A 21,173-nucleotide genomic window follows, 5' to 3' on the forward strand; every position below is an offset into this window, starting at 1 on the left:
TGCCTTCGAATTTGATCTCTCGATCTCTCCTATCTATGCCCCTCATAATTCTATAAACATCTTTGAAGTCATCCCTCATCCCTGCTGCTCTCCATTGGAAATAAACCCAGCCTCTCTAATCTCTCCTTCGAAATAAACCCTTCCATCCCAGGCAATATCCTGGTGAGTCTCTTCTGCACTCTCTCTGTTGCTACCACCTCCTCCCTGTAGTGTGGTGACCAGAGCTGTGCACAATACTCTGTGGTTTGACCAATGTCACGTACAGCTGCAACGTGACATCCCAGTTCATATACTGAATTTGTTGGCTTCTGCAGGCAAGGCTTTGAGTATAATCACCATTGAGAACTGCAGGTGATGCATTTCTGTATCGGTCAAGACACTCATGCAACCAAAATTAAACACACATACAGACATTTAACAACACTAATTGAATCTCCTGGGTTCAAAGAGACATGGAGTCTCCTTAGGTCTTTGCAAAGCTTCTTTTTAGGTCTATGGAGAGCTTCTGTCACCCTTTGTTGGGTCTCTGTGTTTCCCAAGTGGTTTGTATTTGATAGGAGACAAGAATCAATTCATACTGGGAACGTGTACTGTATGTTTCAGGTGCCTTGTAATACAGGGTGTGGGATTTTGGTAACTGGTTTTGCTATTGTCACATGTACCGAGATACAGTGAAGATACATACAGATCAGGCCATATATAAGTACATCGAGGTAGCACCAAAAGGGAAGTAAAACAGAATGCCGAATATTGTGTTATACTTACAGAGAAAGTGTGGTGCAGGTAGACGAATAAGGTGCAAGGGCCATGACGAGGTGGATTCAGAGATCAAGAGTTCATCCTTACCATACAAGCGGCCTGTTCCAGTGTCTTATAACAGCGGGGCAGAAGCTGTCCTTGAGCCTGGTGGTACATGCTCTCAGGCTTTTGTATCTTCTGCCTGATAGAAGTTAGCAGCTCGTTCCACATGGATATCTCCAGAAGAGGATTAACATTCCAAGGGATAAGACATCATATGCATTCCAGTATTTCCTTGTATCCCCTGGTTTAAGCTTACTCTGATCTTAGCCAAGCATGAAAGTTATTGGTTGTAAGACAGCAACAATACAGTGAAAGATTCATTGTGCAAAATGCAATATTGAACCCACAGGTCATCGTCAGCTGCGTCCAAGCCAACATTCTGCACTTACTTGGACATCCTGGACATCGTCTGTCGGTGCGAGGAGAAAGCTAAAGAGAAGCGGTGTTCAGTCTCATCCTGGCAACAACACAGGGCCCAACTCCTGACGGATCCACAGCAAGGAGGTTCCAGTTACCCTCCCTGGGTGGGGACAGTGTCCAGAGGCAGAGCCAGAAGACACCTCTGGAGGAGAACCCCCCGAACATCTCAGGCGAAGGCCAAGAGTTCCTCGAAGACGGGGCTCAAAGTGGGAGAAGATTGGAACACCTTTCCACCAAGCTGTCACGATTCAGAATCTAGGTGTAGAAGGGGATCACAGCGAGGTAACTATCGCTCAGCCATCGACACAGAGGAGTCCCCAAAGCCGAGAGTACCGAGATCCACAGAAGGCAAGCTTGGCACGTTCTCCCTAGAGTAAGAAAGCACGTCAGGTGCCAACACAAGCAGGATCGGCACCCCGAGAAACTCCATTTCAAATGGTAACCTCGTAAACTAGCTGTGGATGCAGGATTTATGTCTTACTTCCGAATGTGGTTAATCACATCAAAGATAGCTCAGTTTGAATAACTATTTGTTTATTTAGCATTACATTTATCCACATTAGTAAACTTCACTTCATGTGGCTTAGATCAGTACAAGGAGAGATGTAACAGAATGCTTTACGTATGCAATAGTGATGTGGCCAAAAATGTGTTAGCTCTTGGAGATCAGTCATCAAACTGGCAGCAACAGATTGTCCACAACTGAGGTTGCTTACTAACCACAGTACAGAAGGAAGTCGTTCGGTCTCTGAAACCTGTTCGTTCTCACATTTCCACCTCTCACCTACACACCAGGGGTAATACACAGCAGCCAATTAACCCACCGACCCGCACGTCTTTGCGATTCGTAGAGTCATACAGCATGGAAACAGGCCCTTTGGCCCAACTGGTCCATGCTGACCAAGACGCCTATCTCAGCCAGACATCTTGCTTGTGTTCGGCCCATATCCCTCTAAACCATTCCTATCCGTGTACCTGTCCAAGTGCCCCTTGAATGTTGTTAATGTACCCGCCTCAACCACTTCCTCTGGCAGCTCGTTCCGTATACTGACCACCCTCTGGGTGAAAAAATTTCTCCTCAAATCCCCTTTCAATCTTTCACCTTCTCAAGGACAGCTTGTACCTCACTGTGATAAGACTATTGAACGGTTCCCTTACATGATGAGATGGACTCTGACCTCACGATCTACCTTGTTGTGACCTTGCACCTTATTGCTCTGCACTTTCTCTGTAGCTGTGACACTTTACTCTGTACTGTTATTGTTTTTACCTGCGCTACATCAATGCACACTGTACTAACTCAATGTAACTGCACCGTGTAATGAATTGACCTGTACGATCGGTATGCAGGACAAGATTTTCACTGTACCTCGGCACAAGTGACAATAATAAACCACCAATGCCAATAGATCATAGAACAGTACAGCACAGGAACAGGCCCTTCGGCCCATTCTGTCTGTGCCGACCGTGATGTCAAATTAAACAAATCCCACCTCCTTGCACATGGTCCATATCCCTCCATGCCTTGCCTGCTCATGGTCCTCTTAAAAGTTGCTATCATATCTGCTCCCACCACCTCCCCGGCAGTGTTCCAGGCACCATAGAAAGCATCCTATCCAGATGCATCACAGCTTGGTACAGCAACTGCTCTGCCCGGGACTGCAAGAAACTGCAGAGAGTTGTGGACACAGCTCAGCACATCACGGAAACCAGCCTCCCCTCCATGGACTCTGTCTACACTTCTCGCTCCCTTGGTAAAGCAGCCAACATAATCAAAGACCCCACCCACCCCGGGCATTCTCTCTTCTTCCCCCCTCCCATCAGGCAGGAGCCTGAGGGCACATACCACCAGGCTCAAGGACAGCTTCTCTCCCGCTGTTATAAGGCTATTGAATGGTTCCCTAGTACGATAAATTGGAGTCTTGACCTCACAATCTACCTCTTTATGACCTTGCACTTTATTGTCTGCCTGCACTGCACTTTCTCTGTAACTGTGACACTTTACTCTGTATTCTGTTATTGTTTTACCCTGTACTACCTCAGTGCACTGTGTAATGAACTGAACTGTACAATCGGTATGCAAGACAAGTTTTTCACTGTACCTTGGTACAAGTGACAATAATAAACCAATACCAATACCCACCACTCTGTGTAGAAAAATGCCTCGTTAATCTCCTTTAAACTTTCCCCCTCTCACCTTAAACCCATGTCCTCTAGTACTTGACATTTCTACCCTGGGAAAAACACTCTGACTGTCTCTCCTATCTACGCCTCTCATAACGTTATAAACTTCTATCAGCTCTCCCCTCAGCCTCCAACGCTCCAGGGAAAATTGTCCCAGTCTATCCAATCTCTCCTTGTAACTCAAGCCCTCCAGTCAAGGCAACATTCTTGTGAATCCTTACAGCACCCTTTCTGGCTTAATCACATCTTTCCTATAGCTGGGTGACCAGAACAACACACAACACTCCAAGTGTGGCCTCACCAATGGTTTGTACAACTGCGTAACATGATGCCATGGCTAATGAAGGCAAGCATAAACCTTCTTCACCACCCTGTCTGTGTTGCCACTTTCAGGGAACTATGTATTTGCACCCCTTGATCTCTCTGTCTACACTCCCCTGGGCTCTGCTATTCACTGTATAAGTCCTGCTCTGGTTTGACTTCCCAAAGTGCAACAGTTTGCACTTGTCTGAGTTAAATTCCATCTGCTACTTCTTGGCCCACTTTCCCAGTTGATCCAGATCCTGTTGTGACCTTGGACAATCTTCCTCACTGCCCACTTTTGGTGTCATCTACAACGTGAGATGTGGGAGGAAACCGGAGCACCCAGGGGAAACCCACGCAGTCACAGGGATAATGTGCAAACTCCACACACAGAGAGCACCCGAGGTTGGGATTGAACCTGGGTCTCTGGCGCTGTAAGCAGCGGCTCTACAGTCTCTCCTTATAACTCAAGCCCTCTATCCCCGGAAACACCCTCATAAATCTTTTTAATGTTAAATGACAATTAGATGCCAGTTTACTAATGTCTTTTGCACCCTTTCCAGTTCGGTGGCTTCGCATTGCATTTGTTTTAGGACTTGACATGTTTACCATGTCTCTTGACACCTGGTACATTGGGTATTGGGCTTGTGCCTGCACAGTGCCTGGAGGTTCTGGAGATTCATACTTCAGAGAGTCACTGATGTCAACCCTTGGGCAAGACCCTCCCTCAGTGGGACGTGTTCATTCAACCCAACACCTCGTTGAGGGATCATTAACCACCTGAGATTTGTTTAACGTTGAGAAGGAGCTGAGTTCATTGAGGTAGGTACAAACCGCAGGGGAAAGTCTTCACTCCAGCTGCCCTGAAATTAAGGTGCAGTTCCCAGGATAACCCCAGCCGGCAGGTTGTTGCCGTCACAGTAACGAGGGCCGAGGCTGATTTTCTGTGCAGCCTCCACCTGTACGATCTCTGTCAGCTCAGACAGGCAAAGCCAAACCCCCCCCCACCTGTTCTCCCCAAAGTTAGTCAACTTCCTCTGATTGAAGGTTATTGACCAAAAAGATCATTTCAGCTTGTTCTTTTCACAGATGGTGCCTGACCTGTTGAGAATATCCAGCATTGTGTGTGTGTTTGTGTGTGTCTGTGTATGTTGGTGTTTGTATATGTGTGTTTGTGTGTCTGTGTGCTTGTGCATCTGTATGTCTGTGTGTGGTGTGTATGTGGCGTATGTCTATGTGTATGGGTGTGTGTGTGCATGTGTCTTTGTGTGGATGTGGTGTATGTGTGTGTGTGTGTGTGTGTGTGGTGTGTGTCTGTATGTGTGTATGCACAAACACCCATACACCCACACCTGTACATACACACACACTCACCCACACACTCACCCACACACTCACACTCTCACACACACACTTTCACCCACACACACTCTCACACACACACTCTCACACACACACATTCACACACACACTCTCACACACACACTCTCACACACACACATTCACACACACACTCTCACACACCACACTCTCACACACACACACTCACACACACACACTCTCACACACACACACACTCTCTCACACACACACACCCACACACACACATAAGACTGCAGAGTCTGACCACTCACTGCATCAAAAAGTTTTTCCTCCTGGTTCTTTTGCCCAATCACCTTCCTTCATTTCCTCCTGGTTCTTGACCCCTGCACCAATGGAATGGTTTCCCACCATCTTCTCCATAACCTCAGGAATTCAGGATCTAATGTATCTCTCCCACCTGCTCTTTCTCAGTGTTTGGACCATCCAGAATCTCACCCACATTTTCCTTTGCTGAGACTCCAACAGAATCCCCTTCCACAGTGACGACCGATGGACAGTAACTCAGTAGATCAGCCATTCCTCCTGCCTGTGAATAGACCTCCTTTTGGTCCCTGTTTGGATCTCCTTTCTTCGTATCACTTGCTTACTGTTGAGATGCCCGGATAAGATATTTGGGTTCCCTTTGTGTTTGCTGTCATTTTACTTCTCGTGCTCTCTCTGCCTCTCTTCTTTCACTCTGAACGTTCTATGATCGGCCTGGCTGTGTTATCGTCCTGGTGTCTGTCACCCGACCTTCTGCTTTAGTTTAATCAGTGTCTCCCTGATTGCCCAGGGAGCTTTGGGTTTAATAAACCTGCCTTTTCTGCTGCAAGGGATTAGACTCATAGAGTCATACGGCACGGAAACAGGCCCTTCGGCCCATCTCATCCATGTCGACCAAGATACCAATCTGAGCTAGTCCCATTTTTGTGTGTTTGGCCCATATCCCTCTAAACCTTTCCTGTCCACGTACCTGTCCAACTGTCTTTTAAATGTTAGTGTATTATATAATGTAATATATTTGTTTATGCAGCTCCCATCGGGCAGGAGGTACAGAAGCCTGAAGTCTCCCACCACCAGGTTCAGGAACAGCTACAACCATTCGGTTCTTGAACAAACCACCCTAATCACTACCCCAGTACAGCAACTTTGCACTACTATGGACTTATTTTAATAAAATGTTGTATAATTTATGTTTAACATGTTTTCCTTGTGAATGTTGTGTACCTGATGCTCTGTGCCTGTGATGCTGCTACAGGTAAGTTTTTCATTGCACCTGTGCACACATGGACTTGTGCATGTGACAATAACCTCCACTTTGATTTTGACTTTACCTGCCTCAACCACTTCCTCTGGCAGCTCATTCCATATACTGACCACCTTCTGGGTGAAAATGTTGCCCCTCAGATTCCAATTAAATCTCTCCCCTCTCACCTTAAACCTATTCCTTCTTGTTCTTGATTCCCCAACCCTGGGAAAAAGACTGAGTGCATTGAACAAATTAAACACTGAACAAAAATGAGAACTCGTTAACAGTACACTATGTTGAAAACGCAATATTATTTTGAAAATGGTAGTGGATCTTTGAAAAGAATGAATTTCAAAGGAATTACTTGCAGGCACCTGCCGTTGATATTAGCCACAGTCCCCACACTAACGACAGTGAGAACTATTCTGTTCTAAGATTGTGGTGTCACAGATGGGTTGCATTACAAGTTAATGCAACAAACAATCTGCTGGAGGAACTCAGTGGCTCGAGCAGCTTCTGTGTGGCAAGCAGAATTGTCGACGTTTTGCTTTGAAACCCTGCATCGGAACCCTTGCTCCTGTTTCGTGTTCTGGCGTCCTGATGCGGGGTTCTGACCCGAAACGTCGACAATTCCTTTCCCTCCACAGATGCTGCTCGACCCGCAGATCGTTTGTTGCTCCAGATTCCAGTGTCTGCAGTCTCTTGTGTCTCTCTGCGGGAGGAACTCAGCGGGTCGAGCAGCGTCTGTGGAGGGAAGGAATTGTCATGGTTCTGGTTGAAACCCTGCATTGGGACCCTTGCTCCTGTTTTTTGATGCTCTTGGCTGAAGAGGATGCCTTTCGGAAGTGATTCTGCCGCAACAGTTGGCCCTATTGACCCGGTCCTCTGCCTACACTTCTGGCTGCCTCGGCAAAGCAGCCAACATCATCTGGACAGATGAGGGTCTCTCGACGCTGAAATGTTGACTATCCATTCCCCCACCCCACTCCACCCCCTCACCCACCCCTCCACTCCCACCCCACACACCCCCCACACACCTCCACCTCACCATCCCCTCAACCCCCCAACACACTCAACCAACACCCCCACCACACCCCCCCCCAACCCCCCCACCCCACCCACCCCCCACCCCCCCCAACACCCCACCAACTCCCTCAACACCCCCACCCCTTCCACACCCCCACCACACCCCCACCCCACCATCCCACCAGCCCCCCAACACACGCCACCAAACCCCCACCACCCCCCACCAACCCCCTCAACACCCCCACATACCACCCCATCCCGCCAATCCCCCCACACCCCCCAACCCCTCCATGCCCCCCAGTCCCACCCCCCACACACCCCCACGCCACCATCGCATCAACCCCCACCCCAACAACACACCCCACCAACCCCCCCCACACACCCCCCCACGGCCGCCTCCCTCAACTCACGGCCACACCCCATGCCCACCACTCCCACCTCCACCACAGCCCCCACACCCCCACCACCCAACCCCCTCAACACCAACCTCACCACCCCCCAAAGAAAACTGCTCAACCGCTGAGTCCCTGCAGCAGATTGTGTGTGGCTCCAGTCTCCGGCACTACCGTCTCCCGTGTCCCTGTGTGGGCCAGGCATGAGGCCTACCCGCCATTACTCAAGGCTAGGAGGGGAGGCACATTACCCCCGCATCCTCTCGGTGGGAGCAGTTGGTGTCTCCGATCTCCGAGTGACGGCACTCGAGGAGGGTCCTCTCGTTCCCGTCGCACTCCACGTCGTCCAGCAGGATGGGCCCACTCCCCTCACCGAACTCGGCCCTGCGGTAGGCCCGGAGGGCACCGGAGAACCCCAGCTGGCGGCACACCACCGCAGCAGCCTGCTCGTTCCACAGGTCGTCGCACACCGTCCCCCACACCCCTCCAATGTACAGCTCCACCCTGCCACGGTCCCGCCCCCCGGCAAGGCGCACCGCCCCCTCGGCAGGCGCGCCCTGAGGCCGCGAGTCACGGCCCGGGCCAGGGCGGGCTTCGGCACTCCCCACCGGAGAGCTGGCTGCTGGCTGCTCGGTGGCTGCGTCCAGTTCTGCTTGCAGCCTCTCCAGGGTTCTCAGGAGCTCCTGGAACCAGTCTGGGCTGCTCCCCTCCCGGAGCCCTGGCCTCTGTTCTCCCCTTGGTTTGTTCTTGGCTGGCTTTTTCCTGGACCGGTGTGTCTGTCCTGTACAACAGAGGAGCACGTAGGACACAGAACAGTACAGCACAGGGAGCTCACCAGCGCCTCTACTTCCTCAGGAGGCTAAAGAAATTCGGTTTGTGCCCTTTGACTCTCACCAGCTTTTATCAATGCACCATAGAAAGCATCCTATCAGGATGTATCACGGCTTGGTACGGCAACTGCTCTGCCCAGGACCGCAAGAAGCTGCAGAGAGTTGTGGACACAGCCCAGCGCATCATGGAAACTAGCCTCCCCTCCATGGACTCTGTCTTTACCTCTCGTTGTCTTGGTGAAGCAGCCAGCATAATCAAAGACCCCACCCACCCGGGACATTCTGTCTTCTCTCCTCTTCCATTGGGTAGAAGATACAGGAGCCTGAGGGCACGTACCACCAGGCTTAAAGGTAGATTTTACCCCACTGTGATAAGACTATCGAACAGTTCCCTTATACGATGAGATGGACACTGACCTCACGATCTACCTTGTTGTGACCTTGCACCTTATTGCACTGCACTTTCTCTGCAGCTGTGACACTTTACTCTGTACTGTTATTGTTTTTACCTGTACTACCTCAATGCACTCTGTACTAACCCAATGTAACTGCACTGTGTAATGAATTGATCTGTACGATCAGTATGCAAGGACAAGTTTTTCACTGTACCTCAGTACAAGTGACAATAATAAACCAATACCAATACCAACAGGCCCTTTGGCCCACCATGCTGTGCTGAACTAATTAAACTAGCAATTAAACGCCTAACTAAACTAACCCCTTCTGCCTACACAACGGCCATATCCCTCCATTCTCTGCACATCCATGTGCCTATCTAAGAGTCTCTTAAACGCCTCTATCGTATCCACCTCCACCACCACCTCTGGCAGCACATTCCAGGCACCCACCATTCTCTGTGTAAAACAACCCACCCCGCACATCTCCTTCGAACTTGCCCCATCTCACCTTAAATGCATGGCCTCTGGTATTAGACATTTCGACCCTGGGAAAAAGATACTGGCTGTCTCCTCTATCTATGCCTCTCATAACCTTATAAACCTCTATCAGATCTCCCCTCAGCCTCCACTGCTCCAGAGAAAACAACCCAAGTTTGTTCAACCTCTCTTTATATCATGTGACAACAATAATTTGTTTATTATTGTCACACGTACCGAGGCAGAGTGAAAAACTTGTCTTGCATACCAGAGAAACAGAGGAATGCAGATGCTGGAATGCAGATGAAAAACACTATGATGATGCTGGGGGAGCTCAGCGGACCAGGCGGCATCCGCGGAGAAAAGCAGGCGGTCAACGTTTCGGGTCAGGACCCTTCTTCAGGACTGGAGATGGGAAAAGGGGAAGCCCAATATATAGGAGGGAAAAGCAGAGCAGTGATAGGTGGACAGAAGAGGGGAGGCGGGGCGGGCACAGGGTGGTGATAGGTAGACGCAGATAAGAGACGGTGATGGGCAGGTGTGCGGGAGGAGGGGAGGGCAGATCCACCGGGGGATAGGTCAGAGGTAAGGAGAGGGAGGGAAAGAAGGGCTGGGAAAGGGAGGAAGAGAAGAAGCGTGGTGGGGGGGGGTGTTTGTGGTGGGGGGGGGGGTTACCTAAAGTGGGAGAATCCAAGGTTCAAATATTGAATCCTCCAGCATCATCGTGTTTTTCAATTTTGATCCATACAGATCATACCATCACATCAGTGCATCGAAGTAGTACAAGGGAAAACAATAACAGAATGCAGAATAAAGTGTCACAGTTACAGAGAAAGTGCAGTGCAGGCAAACAATAAGGTGCAAGGCCATAACGAGGTAGATTGTGAGGTCAAGAGTCCATCTTATTGTTCTAGGGAACTGTTCAATAGTCTTACAACAGCAGGATAGAAGCCGTCCTTGAGCCTGGTGGTACGTGCTTTCAGGCTTTTGTATCTTCTGCCCGATGGGAGGGGGGAGAAGAGAGAATGTCCAGGGTGGTGGTGGGGGGGGGTCTTTGATTATGCTGGCTGCTTTACCGAGGAGGCGAGAAGTGTAGACAGAGGATCAGACAGATTTAGCAATCGAGTTCTCAGTCAGGAGCACCTCAAAATACTGAGCAGATGGGACCCAGCACCATTGTCTCATCTGACTGATGGCACAGTGGTACAGCTGGTACAGTCATATAACACAGAAACAGGCCCTTCGGCCCAACTCATCCATGCTAACCAAGGTGCCCACCTAAGCTAGTCCTATTTCCCTGCATTTGGCCCATATCTCTTTGAACCTTTCCTATCTGTGTACCTGTCTGAATGTCTCTTAAATGTTGTTATTGTACCTGCCTCAACCACTTCCCCTGGCAGCTCGTTCCATGTACTGACCACCCTCTGGGTGAAAAGGTTGCCCCTCAGGATCCCACTAAATCTCTCCCCTTCTCACCTTAAACCTATGCCCTCTAGTTCTTGATTCCCCAACCCTGGGAAGAAGGCAGTGCCAGAGACCCGGGTTCGATCCCGACCTCCGGTGCCATCTGTGTGGAGTTTGCACGTTCTCCCTGTGACCGCATGGGTTTCCCCCCGGGTGCTCCGGTTTCCTCCCACATCCCAAAGACGTGCGGGTTGGTAGGTTAATTGGCCGCTGTAAGATGCCCCTAGTGTGTGGGTGAGGGGGAGAATCTGGGGAGAGAGTGTGGGGAGAATAAAATGGGATTGGTGTAAATGGGTGATGAATGGCCAGCATGGACTGGCTGGGCCGAAGGGCCTCTTTCCATGTTGTATGTCTCCGTCTCTTCCTGCTTATCCCACATCTTACATCAAAGGAGGGCATCTCATTGGACAGGTAACTGCACGTTTGGAAGTTGCCTTCTTCAGCTATCAGATCCATCCTCACACCCATCTACCTGGGCAGCCAGAGTAACTTTTTCGGTACATCAGAGATCTCCTCCTTTTTCAGTAACCAGGGTTTCCCTTCCATCACCATCAATGCTGCCTCACTCGTATCTCCTCCATTTCCCACATGTCTGCCCTCACCCCCTCCCCACCAACATAACAGGGATAGGGTTCCCCTTGTCCTTACCTACCACCCCTCGAGCCTCTGTATCCAATATATCCTACTCTGCAACTTCTGCCACCTCCAACGGGATCCCACCACCAGACACATCTTCCCCTCACCACCTCCACCCCACCCCACCCCCCCCCCCCCGGGCTTTCTGTAGGGACCACTCTCTCCACAACTCCCTTGTCCACTCATCCCTCCCCACCAATAACCAATAACCCCCCTGGCACTTATGCCTGCAACAACACCAAGTACTACACCTGTCCCTACACCTCCTCCCTCACCACCATTCAGGGTCCCAGACAATCCTTCCAGGTGAGGCAGCGCTTCCCCTGTGATTCCGAGGGTGTCATTTATTGCATCCGGTGCTCCCGGTGCGGCCTCCTGTACATCGGCGAGACCCGACGCAGATTGGGCGACCGCTTCGTCGAGCACCTTCACTCCATCCGCCGCAACAGCCAGGACTTCCCGGTGGCCGCCCACCAATTCCACACCCCACTCCCACACTGACATGTCCGTCCACGGCTTCCTCTACTGCCACGTTGAGGCCAGACGCAGGTTGGAGGAACAACACCTCATATTCAGCCTTGGGAGTCTCCAACCTGACGGCCTCAACATCGATTTCTCCAGCTTCTGGTAACCCCTCTCCTTCTTTTTCTCCCCCCCCCCCAACTCCTTTGTCTTCCCTCATCCCTGTGGCTCCCTTCCCTCACCTTGATGACCTGCCCATCTCCTCTCCTCCCCTCCCTCACCCTTTATTCCATGGTCCACTGCCCTCTCCTACCGGATTCCTCCTTCGTCAGCCCTTTGCCTCTTCTACCCATCACCTCTCAGCTTATTACATCTCCCCCCGCCCCCACCCACCTACCCTCCCCATTCTCACCTGGACTCACCTCTCCCCTGCCTGCGTGTGCTCCTCCCCCTCCCCCCACCTTCTTATTCTGCCTTCTGCCCTCTTCCTTTCCAGTCCTGATGAAGGGTCTCGGCCGGAGACGTCGACTGTTTATTTCCCTCCACGGATGCTGCCCGACCTGCTGAGTTCCTCCTGCACTTTTTGTTTATTGCTCCAGCTTCCAGAATCTGCAGAATCTCTTGTGTCAGAGTAACTCCAGATCGGCCCACCATGTCTGTGCCGAACACCACGCCAAATTAAACTAATCCCATCTGCTGGCATCATCCATACCCCTTCATCCCCTGCCAGTTCATCTGTCTGAATGTCTCTTAAATATCACTGTTGTATCTGCCTCCACCATCACCCCTGGCAGCCCGCTTCAGTCACCCACCACTCTCTGTGTAAAAGACTTGCCCCACACATCTCCTTTAAACTTTCCCCCCTCACCCTAAATATGTGACTTCTTGTACTTGACATTTCTACCCTGGGTAAAAGATTCTGACTGTTAACTCTATCTGTGCCTCTCATAATTTTATAAACTTCCATCAGGTCTCCCCTCAGCCTCCGACGCTCCAGAGAAAACAACCCAAGTTTGTCCAACCTCTCCTTACAGCTCATACACTCTAATCCATCCTGGTAAACCTCTTCTGTACCCTTTCCAAAGCTGCAACGTGACTTCCTGACCCTTACAGTCAACACCCCAACTGATGAAGGCAAGCACGCCGTATGCCTTCTTTACAATCCTATCTACTTGCGTGGTCACTTTTAGGGAGCTCTGGACTTGCACCCTTAGATCCCCCTGTACATCAATGCTGTTAAGGGTCCTGCAATTAACAGTATATTTTCCCTTTACATTTGACCTTCCAAAGTGCAACACAAACTGTTAAAGATTTTCCTTATAGCTCATACCCTCTAATCCAGGCAGCATCCTGGTGAACCTCTTCTGCACCCTCTCCAAAGCCTCCCAAATCCTTTCTGTCACAGGGCACCCAGAACTGCAGACAACTGCTCTCGGGATGGCCTTGATCTGCTTTGAGTGAGCTTGAAGCCATTGCAATCAACTGGCCAGGCTCATTGGCGACACAGTGCTTGCTGAGAATAATATACTTACTTGGCCGGGGTACAAAGCTGATGAGCCGGCTTTTCACTTTAACCGGCAGCGATGTGTAGTGACATTTTCCGGGTGGTGCTCTCCTGGGCGAGAGAGAACAAGGATTAGGATTGAAATAACTCCTTCCTTCCTGAACATTTTCCTTCCTCCCTCCCTTTCCTCTGCAAAGACCCACCATACCTATCTTGTACAGTAAGATGGACTCTTGACCTCACAATCTACCTCGTTATAACCTTGCACCTTATTGTCTCCCTGCACTGCACTTTCTCTGTAACTGTAACACTTTATTCTGCATTCTGTTATTGTTTTCCCTTGTACTACTTCAATGCACTGATGTGATGAAATGATCTGTATGGACGGCATGCAAAACAAAAGTTTTTCACTGTATCTCAGTACGTGTGACAATAATAAACCAATTTACCTCAATGTACTGATGTGGTGAAATGATCTGTATGGATGGCATGCAAAGCAAAGGTTTTCACTGTACCTTGGTACATGTGACAATAATTTGGAAGTTTTGAAGTTTTAGAACATTACAGCATAGTACAGGCCCTTCAGCTCAGGACGTTGTGCTAACCTTTTGGCCTACTCTAAGATCAATCTAACCCTTCCCTCCCACATAGCCCTCTACTTTTCTATCATCCATGTGCCTATATAAGAGTCTCTTAAATGTCCCAGATGTATCTGCTTCTACCAGCAACCTGGCAGTACGTTCCACGCACCCACCACTCTCTGTGTAAAAAACCTACCTCTGATATCTCCTCTCCAATCACCTTAAAATTACATCCCCTCGTGTTAGCCATTGTCGCCCTGGGAAAAAGTCTCCGACTGTCCACTCTATCGATGCCTCTTATCATCTTGTGCACCTCTATCAAGTCACTTCTCATCCTCCTTCTCTCCAAAGAGAAAAGCCCCAGCTCACTCAACCTATCCTCATAAGACATGCTCTCCAATCCAGGCAGCATCCTGGTAAATCTCTTCTGCACCCTCTCTAAAGCTTCCACATCCTTCCTATAATGAGGTGACCAGAACTGGGCACAACATTCTATGTGTGATCCAACCATAGTTTTATAGAGCTGCAACATTACTCTTGAACTCAGTACCCTGACTAATGAAGGCCAACACACCATATACCTTCTTAACAACCCCATCAACTTACACAGCAACTTTGAGGAATTTATGGATTTGGACCCAAAGATTCCTCTGTTCCTCCACACTGTTAAGAATCCTACCATTAACCCTGTATTCTGCCTTCAAATTTGATCTTCCAAAGTGAATCACTTCACACTTTTCTGGGTTGAACTCCATCTGCCACTTCTCAGCCCAGCTTTGCATCCTATCAATGTCCCATTGTAACCCTCGACAACCATCTACACTAACCATAACACCACCAACCTTCACGTCATCAGCAAACTTACTAACCCACCCTTCCACATCCTCATCCATTTATAAAAATCACATGGAGCAGGGGTCCCAGAACAGATCCCTACGGAACACCACTGGTCACCGACCTCCAGGCAGAATACGTTCCATCTACCACCACCCTCTGTCTTCTATGGGTGAGCCAATTCTGAAGACACACAGCCAAGTTTCCCTGGATCCCATGCCTCCCAACCTTCTGAATGAGCCTATCGGGGGAACCTTAACAAACACATTACTAAAGTCCATATACACCACATCCACTGCTCTACCTTCATCAATGTGTTTTGTCACATCCTCAAAGAATTCAATCAGGCTCACGAGGCACGACTTGTCCCACACAAAGCCATGCAGACTGTCCTTAATCACACTATGCTTCTCCAAATGCTCATAAATCCTGTCCCTAAGAATCTTTTCCAATAATTTGCCCACCACTGAAGTAAGACTCACTGGTCTATAATTCCCAGGGTTATCTCCCTTTCTTGAACAAAGGAATAACATTTGCCACCCTCCAATCATCTGGTACTACTCCTGTGGCCAGTGAGGATGCAAAGATCATCACCAAGGGCTCAGAAATCTCTCTCCTTGCTTCCTATAGTATCCTGGTGAGGAAGTAAAGGGTTAAAAACTGTGATTAACTGTAGCCATGCATATAGCTGATGGAAAAATACCTCGCAAGCAAGAGCACACAGGCTGCTGACTCATGGATAGGTGTGAATTACAATTGCCTCAGTTGCAGACCAGTTATGCCAGACAATAAGGGTACTGGGTGCAATAAACAACGAGTGGGAAGCTTGTCCTAAACAATGAGGGTGAGACCTGTCTTTGAATTTCTTGATTATAACTCAATTATGCTGGAAAATAGGTGCGATGTCTGTCTCGGGATCTCTGAGGGTTGACTGAAACTCATGGTGCCGAATTCATTAAGTGTGCGTGACAATATCTGTATAAATTGATGTCTGCCCCTCTGTATTGTGGAGGCCTCCGATAAAGACCCTACATGAGAGTTTGAGGAGAATTCTCTCACAGTATACTGCTAAGATACTTGGAGTATTTGAAGTACTGTGTGCAGTTCTGGTCGCCCCATCACAGGAAGGATGTGGAGGCTTCGGAGAGGGTGCAGAAGAGGTTCACTGGGATGCTGCCTGGATTAGAGGGTATGAGCTATAAGGAGAGGTTGGACAAACTTGAGCTGTTTTCTCTGGAGTGTCGTAGGCTGACGGGAGCCAAGGTAAAAGTTCATAAGATTACGAGAGGCATAGATAGGGTAGACAGTCAGAATCTTTCTCCCATATCAAGTACTAGAGGACATAGCTTTAAGGTGGGAGGGGGAAAGTTTAAAGGAGATGTGTGGGGTAAGTTTTTTTACATAGAGAGTGGTGGGTGCCTAGAACGGGCTGCCAGGGGTGGTGGCGGAGGGAGATACGATAGTGGTGTTCAAGAGGCTATTAGACAGACATGTGAATGTGCCGGGAATGGAGGGATACGGATCATGTGCGGACAGAAGAGATTTAGTTTAATTCGGCATCGTGTTCGGCACAGACATTATGGGCCGAAGGGCCTGTTCCTGTGCTGTACTGTTCTCTGTTCTATGTTCCAAGCTAAAGCTGAGAGCTTTATAGAACCAGGTCACCTGAAAAACATACACAGAACATGCATTTTATAATGTCCTTGGGTGATTACAAGGCTGACATTTTACCTGCAAGATCTCACAACCCGGTATATTTACTTACTTATTGTGGCTTACCGTGAGGGGTCAACTATTTTGTAAACCACTCCAGTAGGAGATGTGGACGTCGGAATCCGTGTGGATAGGAAGTATAATTCTCCTGGGGACAAGAGAGATTGAGAAGAGACATGTGTAAGTATCTTCCATCCTCATTAATGTCTACAATTCAGATGTTACTGATCATGGAATCCTCAGGAATTGGTATATTTAGTATTTATTTGTCTACCTCGGTAGAGCAGCCAACATAATCAAAGACCCCACCCACCCCGGACATTCTCTCTTGTCCCATCGGGCAGAAGATACAAAAGCCTGAAAGTACGTACCACCAGGCTCAAGGACAGCTTCTATCCCACTGTTATAAGGCTATTGAACGGTTCCCTAGTACGATAAGATGGACTCTTGACCTCAAAGTTTACCTCGTTATGACCTTGCACCTTATTGTCTACCTGCACTGCACTTTCTCTGTAACTGTGACACTTTATTCTGCATTCTGTTATTGTTTTCCCTTGTACTACCTCAATGCACTGATGTGATGAAATGATCTGTATGGACGGCATGCAAAACAAAGTTTTTCGCTGTACCTCGGTACATGTGACAGTAATAAACCAATTTACCAATTACCATTTAATCCCTCACTACAGAACATTCATCATCAAAGATCCCCACCATCCGGGCTGTGCCATCTTCTCGCAGCTACCGTCGGGCAGGAGGTACAGAAGCCTGAAGTCCCACACCACCAGGTTCAGGAACAGTTACTTCCCTTCAACCATTTGGTTCTTGAACCACCCAGCATAATCCTATCCACTACAGAATAGCAACACTATGACCACTTTGATTACTTTGGAGTTTTTAAAAAAATTCTAATTGTGTTCTTTCTTGTAAAAATTGTGTATAATTTATGTTTTAGTTCAGGTTTTCTTGTGAATGCTGCTCATATGATGCTGTGTGCCTGTGATGCCGCTGCAAGTAAGGTTTTCATTGCACCTGTGCTCACATGGACTTGTTCATGTGACAATAAACCCAACTTTGACTTTGACAGAATACAGAATGCATCATATCCACTGTAGGGCAGCGTATGCTCACTATTTGGTGCAGGTCCCTCCACGTGTTACGACAGCGTTCCATTCCTGACAACTGTTCATAACTCGGACAGTCTGCAAGTCGGAAATGCGTCCGTGAACTGGGTTCCCGCCGGGCAGAAGATGCCTGCAGCCCCGCAGCAGCGGGCAGACCCATCCCGCCATTCTCCCCAATGCTCGCTGGCATGTACGGGCTGTGGATACGTCGGTCGGGCGTTTGTCGGAGGTTTGTGCTGGTTGATGGAAGTTTGAGGTCCTGGTGATGAGCTAGATATGTGGCTGCAGGAGGAGCCCAAGGTTGCCATGGACCAGTTCAACCTCAGCCGTAACCAGGAGAGGGGTGCAGGCAGTGACTTGGGACAGAGCTCGTGGCCGGGGCTGTATACAAAACTAAATATTAAATAATATTGGTTAAAGTTTATGGGGGAATCTAGAGAACTGATGTTGGGGTGAAACTATGTAAGTATGGAAACTTCTTCTGTGTGATTTTTATTAAAAGAATTCCTTTTTAAGATCTGTTCACAGCTGCCAAGGCCAGCATCTAGAGTCTTAGAGTCATACAGCACGGAACCAGACCCTTCGGCCCAACTGGTCCATGCCGACCAGGATTCCCATCTAAGCTGGTCCCACTTGCCTGCGTTTGGCCCATATCCCTCTAAACCTTTCCTATCCATGTACCTGTCCAAATACCTTTTAAATGTTGTTAATGTACCTGCCTCAACCACTTCCTCTGGCAGCTCGTTGCATATACTGACCACCCTCTGGGTGAAAGTGTTGCCCCTCAGGTTCCTATTAAATCTTTCCCCTCTCACCTTAAACCTATGCCCTCTAGTTTTTGATTCCCCAACCCTGGGAAAAAGACTATGTACATTCACCCTATCTATGCCCCTCGTGATTTTATACACCTCTATAAGATCACCCCTCATTCTCCCACACTCCAATGAATAAAGTCCCAACCTGCTCAACCTCTCTCCATAACTCTGTCCCTCGAATCCAGACAACATCCTCGTAAACATCCTCTGCACTCCTTCCAGCTTAATGGCATCTTTCCTATCGCAGGGTGACCAAACTGAACACATTATTCCAAATGCAGCCTCGCCAACCTCTTGTACCACTGCAACATAACATCCCAATTTCCACGCTCAGTGCTCTGACTGATGAAGGGCAGTGTGCCAAAAGCTTTCTTCACCACCCTGTCTACCTGTAACACCAGTTTCAGGGAAGCATGTATGTACTCCTAGTCCCTCTGTTCTTCAACAATCCCCAGGGCCCTACTGTTTATTGTCCATCCCTACGTGTCCCTGAGAAGGTTGTAGACTCAGCCGGCTCCATCACAGGCACAACCCTCCCCTCCAGCCTGAAGAGTCACACTCAATGATTCAGGAACAGCTTCTTCCCCTCTGCCATCAGATTTCTGAACGGCACATGAACCCATGAACACTACCTCGTTATTCCTTTTTTTTGCACTATTTATTTATTTTGCAATTTATAGTAATTTTATGTCTTGCACTGTGCTGCTGCCACAAAACAACATATTTCACGTCATCTAAGTCAGTGATAATAAATCTGATTCTGATTCTGACCCAGCCTATCCAGTCTCTGCTTATAACTGAAACACTCCATGCTGGTGAATCTCTTCTCCAACCTCTTCATGTCCCTGATACTTTGAGGCTGATGTTATAAAGATAAGAGTTGAGAATCTCAGCGGATAGTGGCCAGTGAGCGGTACCTGCTTCATCCTCGGCGAAGGAGATAATGTACCGATGATACTGATTACGCAGTCCTGGGAAAAAACATGTCTGACCCTTGCCCATGCAGATCTTATGATTTTGCCACTTTCTGGTTCTGGAATCCTCAGCCAAAGCCATAAGACGTCTGTAATGACAAATGGAAGGTAATGTACTTTGGTAGGAAAAATAAAGGTGTTAGACGATTTTCTTAACGGGGAGAGAATTCAGAAATCAGAGGTGCAGAGGGACTTGGGAGTACGAGTTCAGGATTCCCCCAAAGGTTAACTTGCAGGTTGAGTCGATAGTAAGGAAGGCAAATGCAATGTCAGCATCCATTTCAAGAGGACTAGAATATAAAAGCAAGGGCGGGCACGGTAGTGTAAGGGCAGGCATGGTAGTGTAGCGATTAGCATAACGCTATTACAGCACCAGCGACCCAGGTTCAATTCCCACTGCTGTCTGTAAGGAGTTTGTACGTTCTCCCTGTGTCTGTGTGGGTTTCCTCCGGGTGCTCCGGTTTCCTCCCACATTCCAAAGACGTACAGGTTAGGAAGTTGCGGGCATGCTATGTTGGCACCGGAAGCGTGGCGACACTTGCGGGCTGCCCCCAGAACACCCTACACAAAAGATGCATTTCACTGTGTGTTTCGATGTACATGTGACTAATAAAGATCTCTTAAGGATGTAATGCTGAGGCTTTACAAGGCGTTGGTCAGACCGCATTTGGAATATTGCGAGCAGTTTTGAGCCCCGTATCTAAGGAAGGATGTGCTAGCCCTGGAGTGGGTCCAGAGGAGGTTTACAAGAATGATCCTGGGAATGAAAGGGTTAATGCATGAGAAGCATTTGATGGCTCTGGGCCTGTACTCGCTGGAGTTTAGAAGGATGAGGGGGAAACTCATTGAAACCTACCGAACATTGAAAGGCCTGGACAGAGTGGACGTGGAGAGGATGTTTCCAGTAGTGGGAGAGTCCAGGACCAGAGGGCACAGCCTCAGAATAAAGGGACGTCCCTTTAGAACTGAGATAAGGAGGAATTTCTCCAGCCAGAGAGTGGTGAATCTGTGGAATTTATTGCCACAGATGGCTGTGGAGGCCAAGTCATTGGGTGTACTTAAGGCAGAGATTGATAGGTTCTTGATTGGTAAGGGGGTTTAAAGGTTAGAGGGAGAAGGCAGGAGAATGGCGTTGAGAAAAAATCAGCCATGATTGAATGACAGAGCAGACTCGATGGGCCGAATGGCCTCATTCTGCTCCTACATCTCACGGTCTTATGGCAAGCAAGTTGTTCACAAAGCCGGTGAAAGAAAAGGAGAGCCATTGAGGAGTTTTCTCTGCGCGTGAGAACTGCGCGAGGTGAAGTACTGTGGCTGGGAAATGGAGCAAATCTGACCTGCAATATCCAGGTTCCGGGGCAAGAACCCCCAGGAAATTGATATTCTTTTTTGACTCCTGTCTGTTGCCAATTAGGACTGAAATTGGGAGAAATCTCTTCATGCAGAGAGTCGTGGCTCTTTCACATTCATGGAGGATCAACCATTAATCACGTTGAGATCTACAGGTTTCTGAATATTAAAGGAGTCATGTCGAAAACATTGAGGAAGAAGATCGTCCACGGTCTTGTTGAAGACCTGAAGTCCCACACCACCAGGTTCAGGAACAGCTACTCTCCTTACAACC

General features: G+C 48.7%; 1 protein-coding gene across 3 annotated transcripts in view; it reads right to left on the minus strand.

The window, feature by feature from the left end:
* Window positions 1-3,504: 3,504 nt before the first annotated feature.
* hhipl1 (HHIP-like 1) overlaps window positions 3,505-21,173 on the minus strand; it is a 46,832-nt gene continuing 29,163 nt past the window's right edge. Inside the window, exons 6-10 of one of the 3 annotated variants that reach the window (XR_007957592.1) lie at window positions 19,493-19,638; window positions 16,703-16,784; window positions 13,537-13,619; window positions 7,912-8,518; window positions 3,505-7,063 (exon numbers count right to left, since the gene is read on the minus strand). Coding sequence is in view for 2 of the 3 variants with exons in the window: in XM_052031398.1 (XP_051887358.1) it covers window positions 7,968-8,518; window positions 13,537-13,619; window positions 16,703-16,784; window positions 19,493-19,638 (862 nt within the window). In the remaining variant the exon portion in view is untranslated. Of the gene's footprint in view, window positions 7,064-7,861; window positions 8,519-13,536; window positions 13,620-16,688; window positions 16,785-19,492; window positions 19,639-21,173 lie in introns of those variants that run through there. The other 2 variants (XM_052031398.1, XM_052031523.1) reach the window with 2 other exon arrangements.

Source organism: Pristis pectinata, chromosome 1 (assembly GCF_009764475.1).
Source record: "Pristis pectinata isolate sPriPec2 chromosome 1, sPriPec2.1.pri, whole genome shotgun sequence".
Lineage (NCBI taxonomy): Eukaryota > Metazoa > Chordata > Chondrichthyes > Rhinopristiformes > Pristidae > Pristis > Pristis pectinata.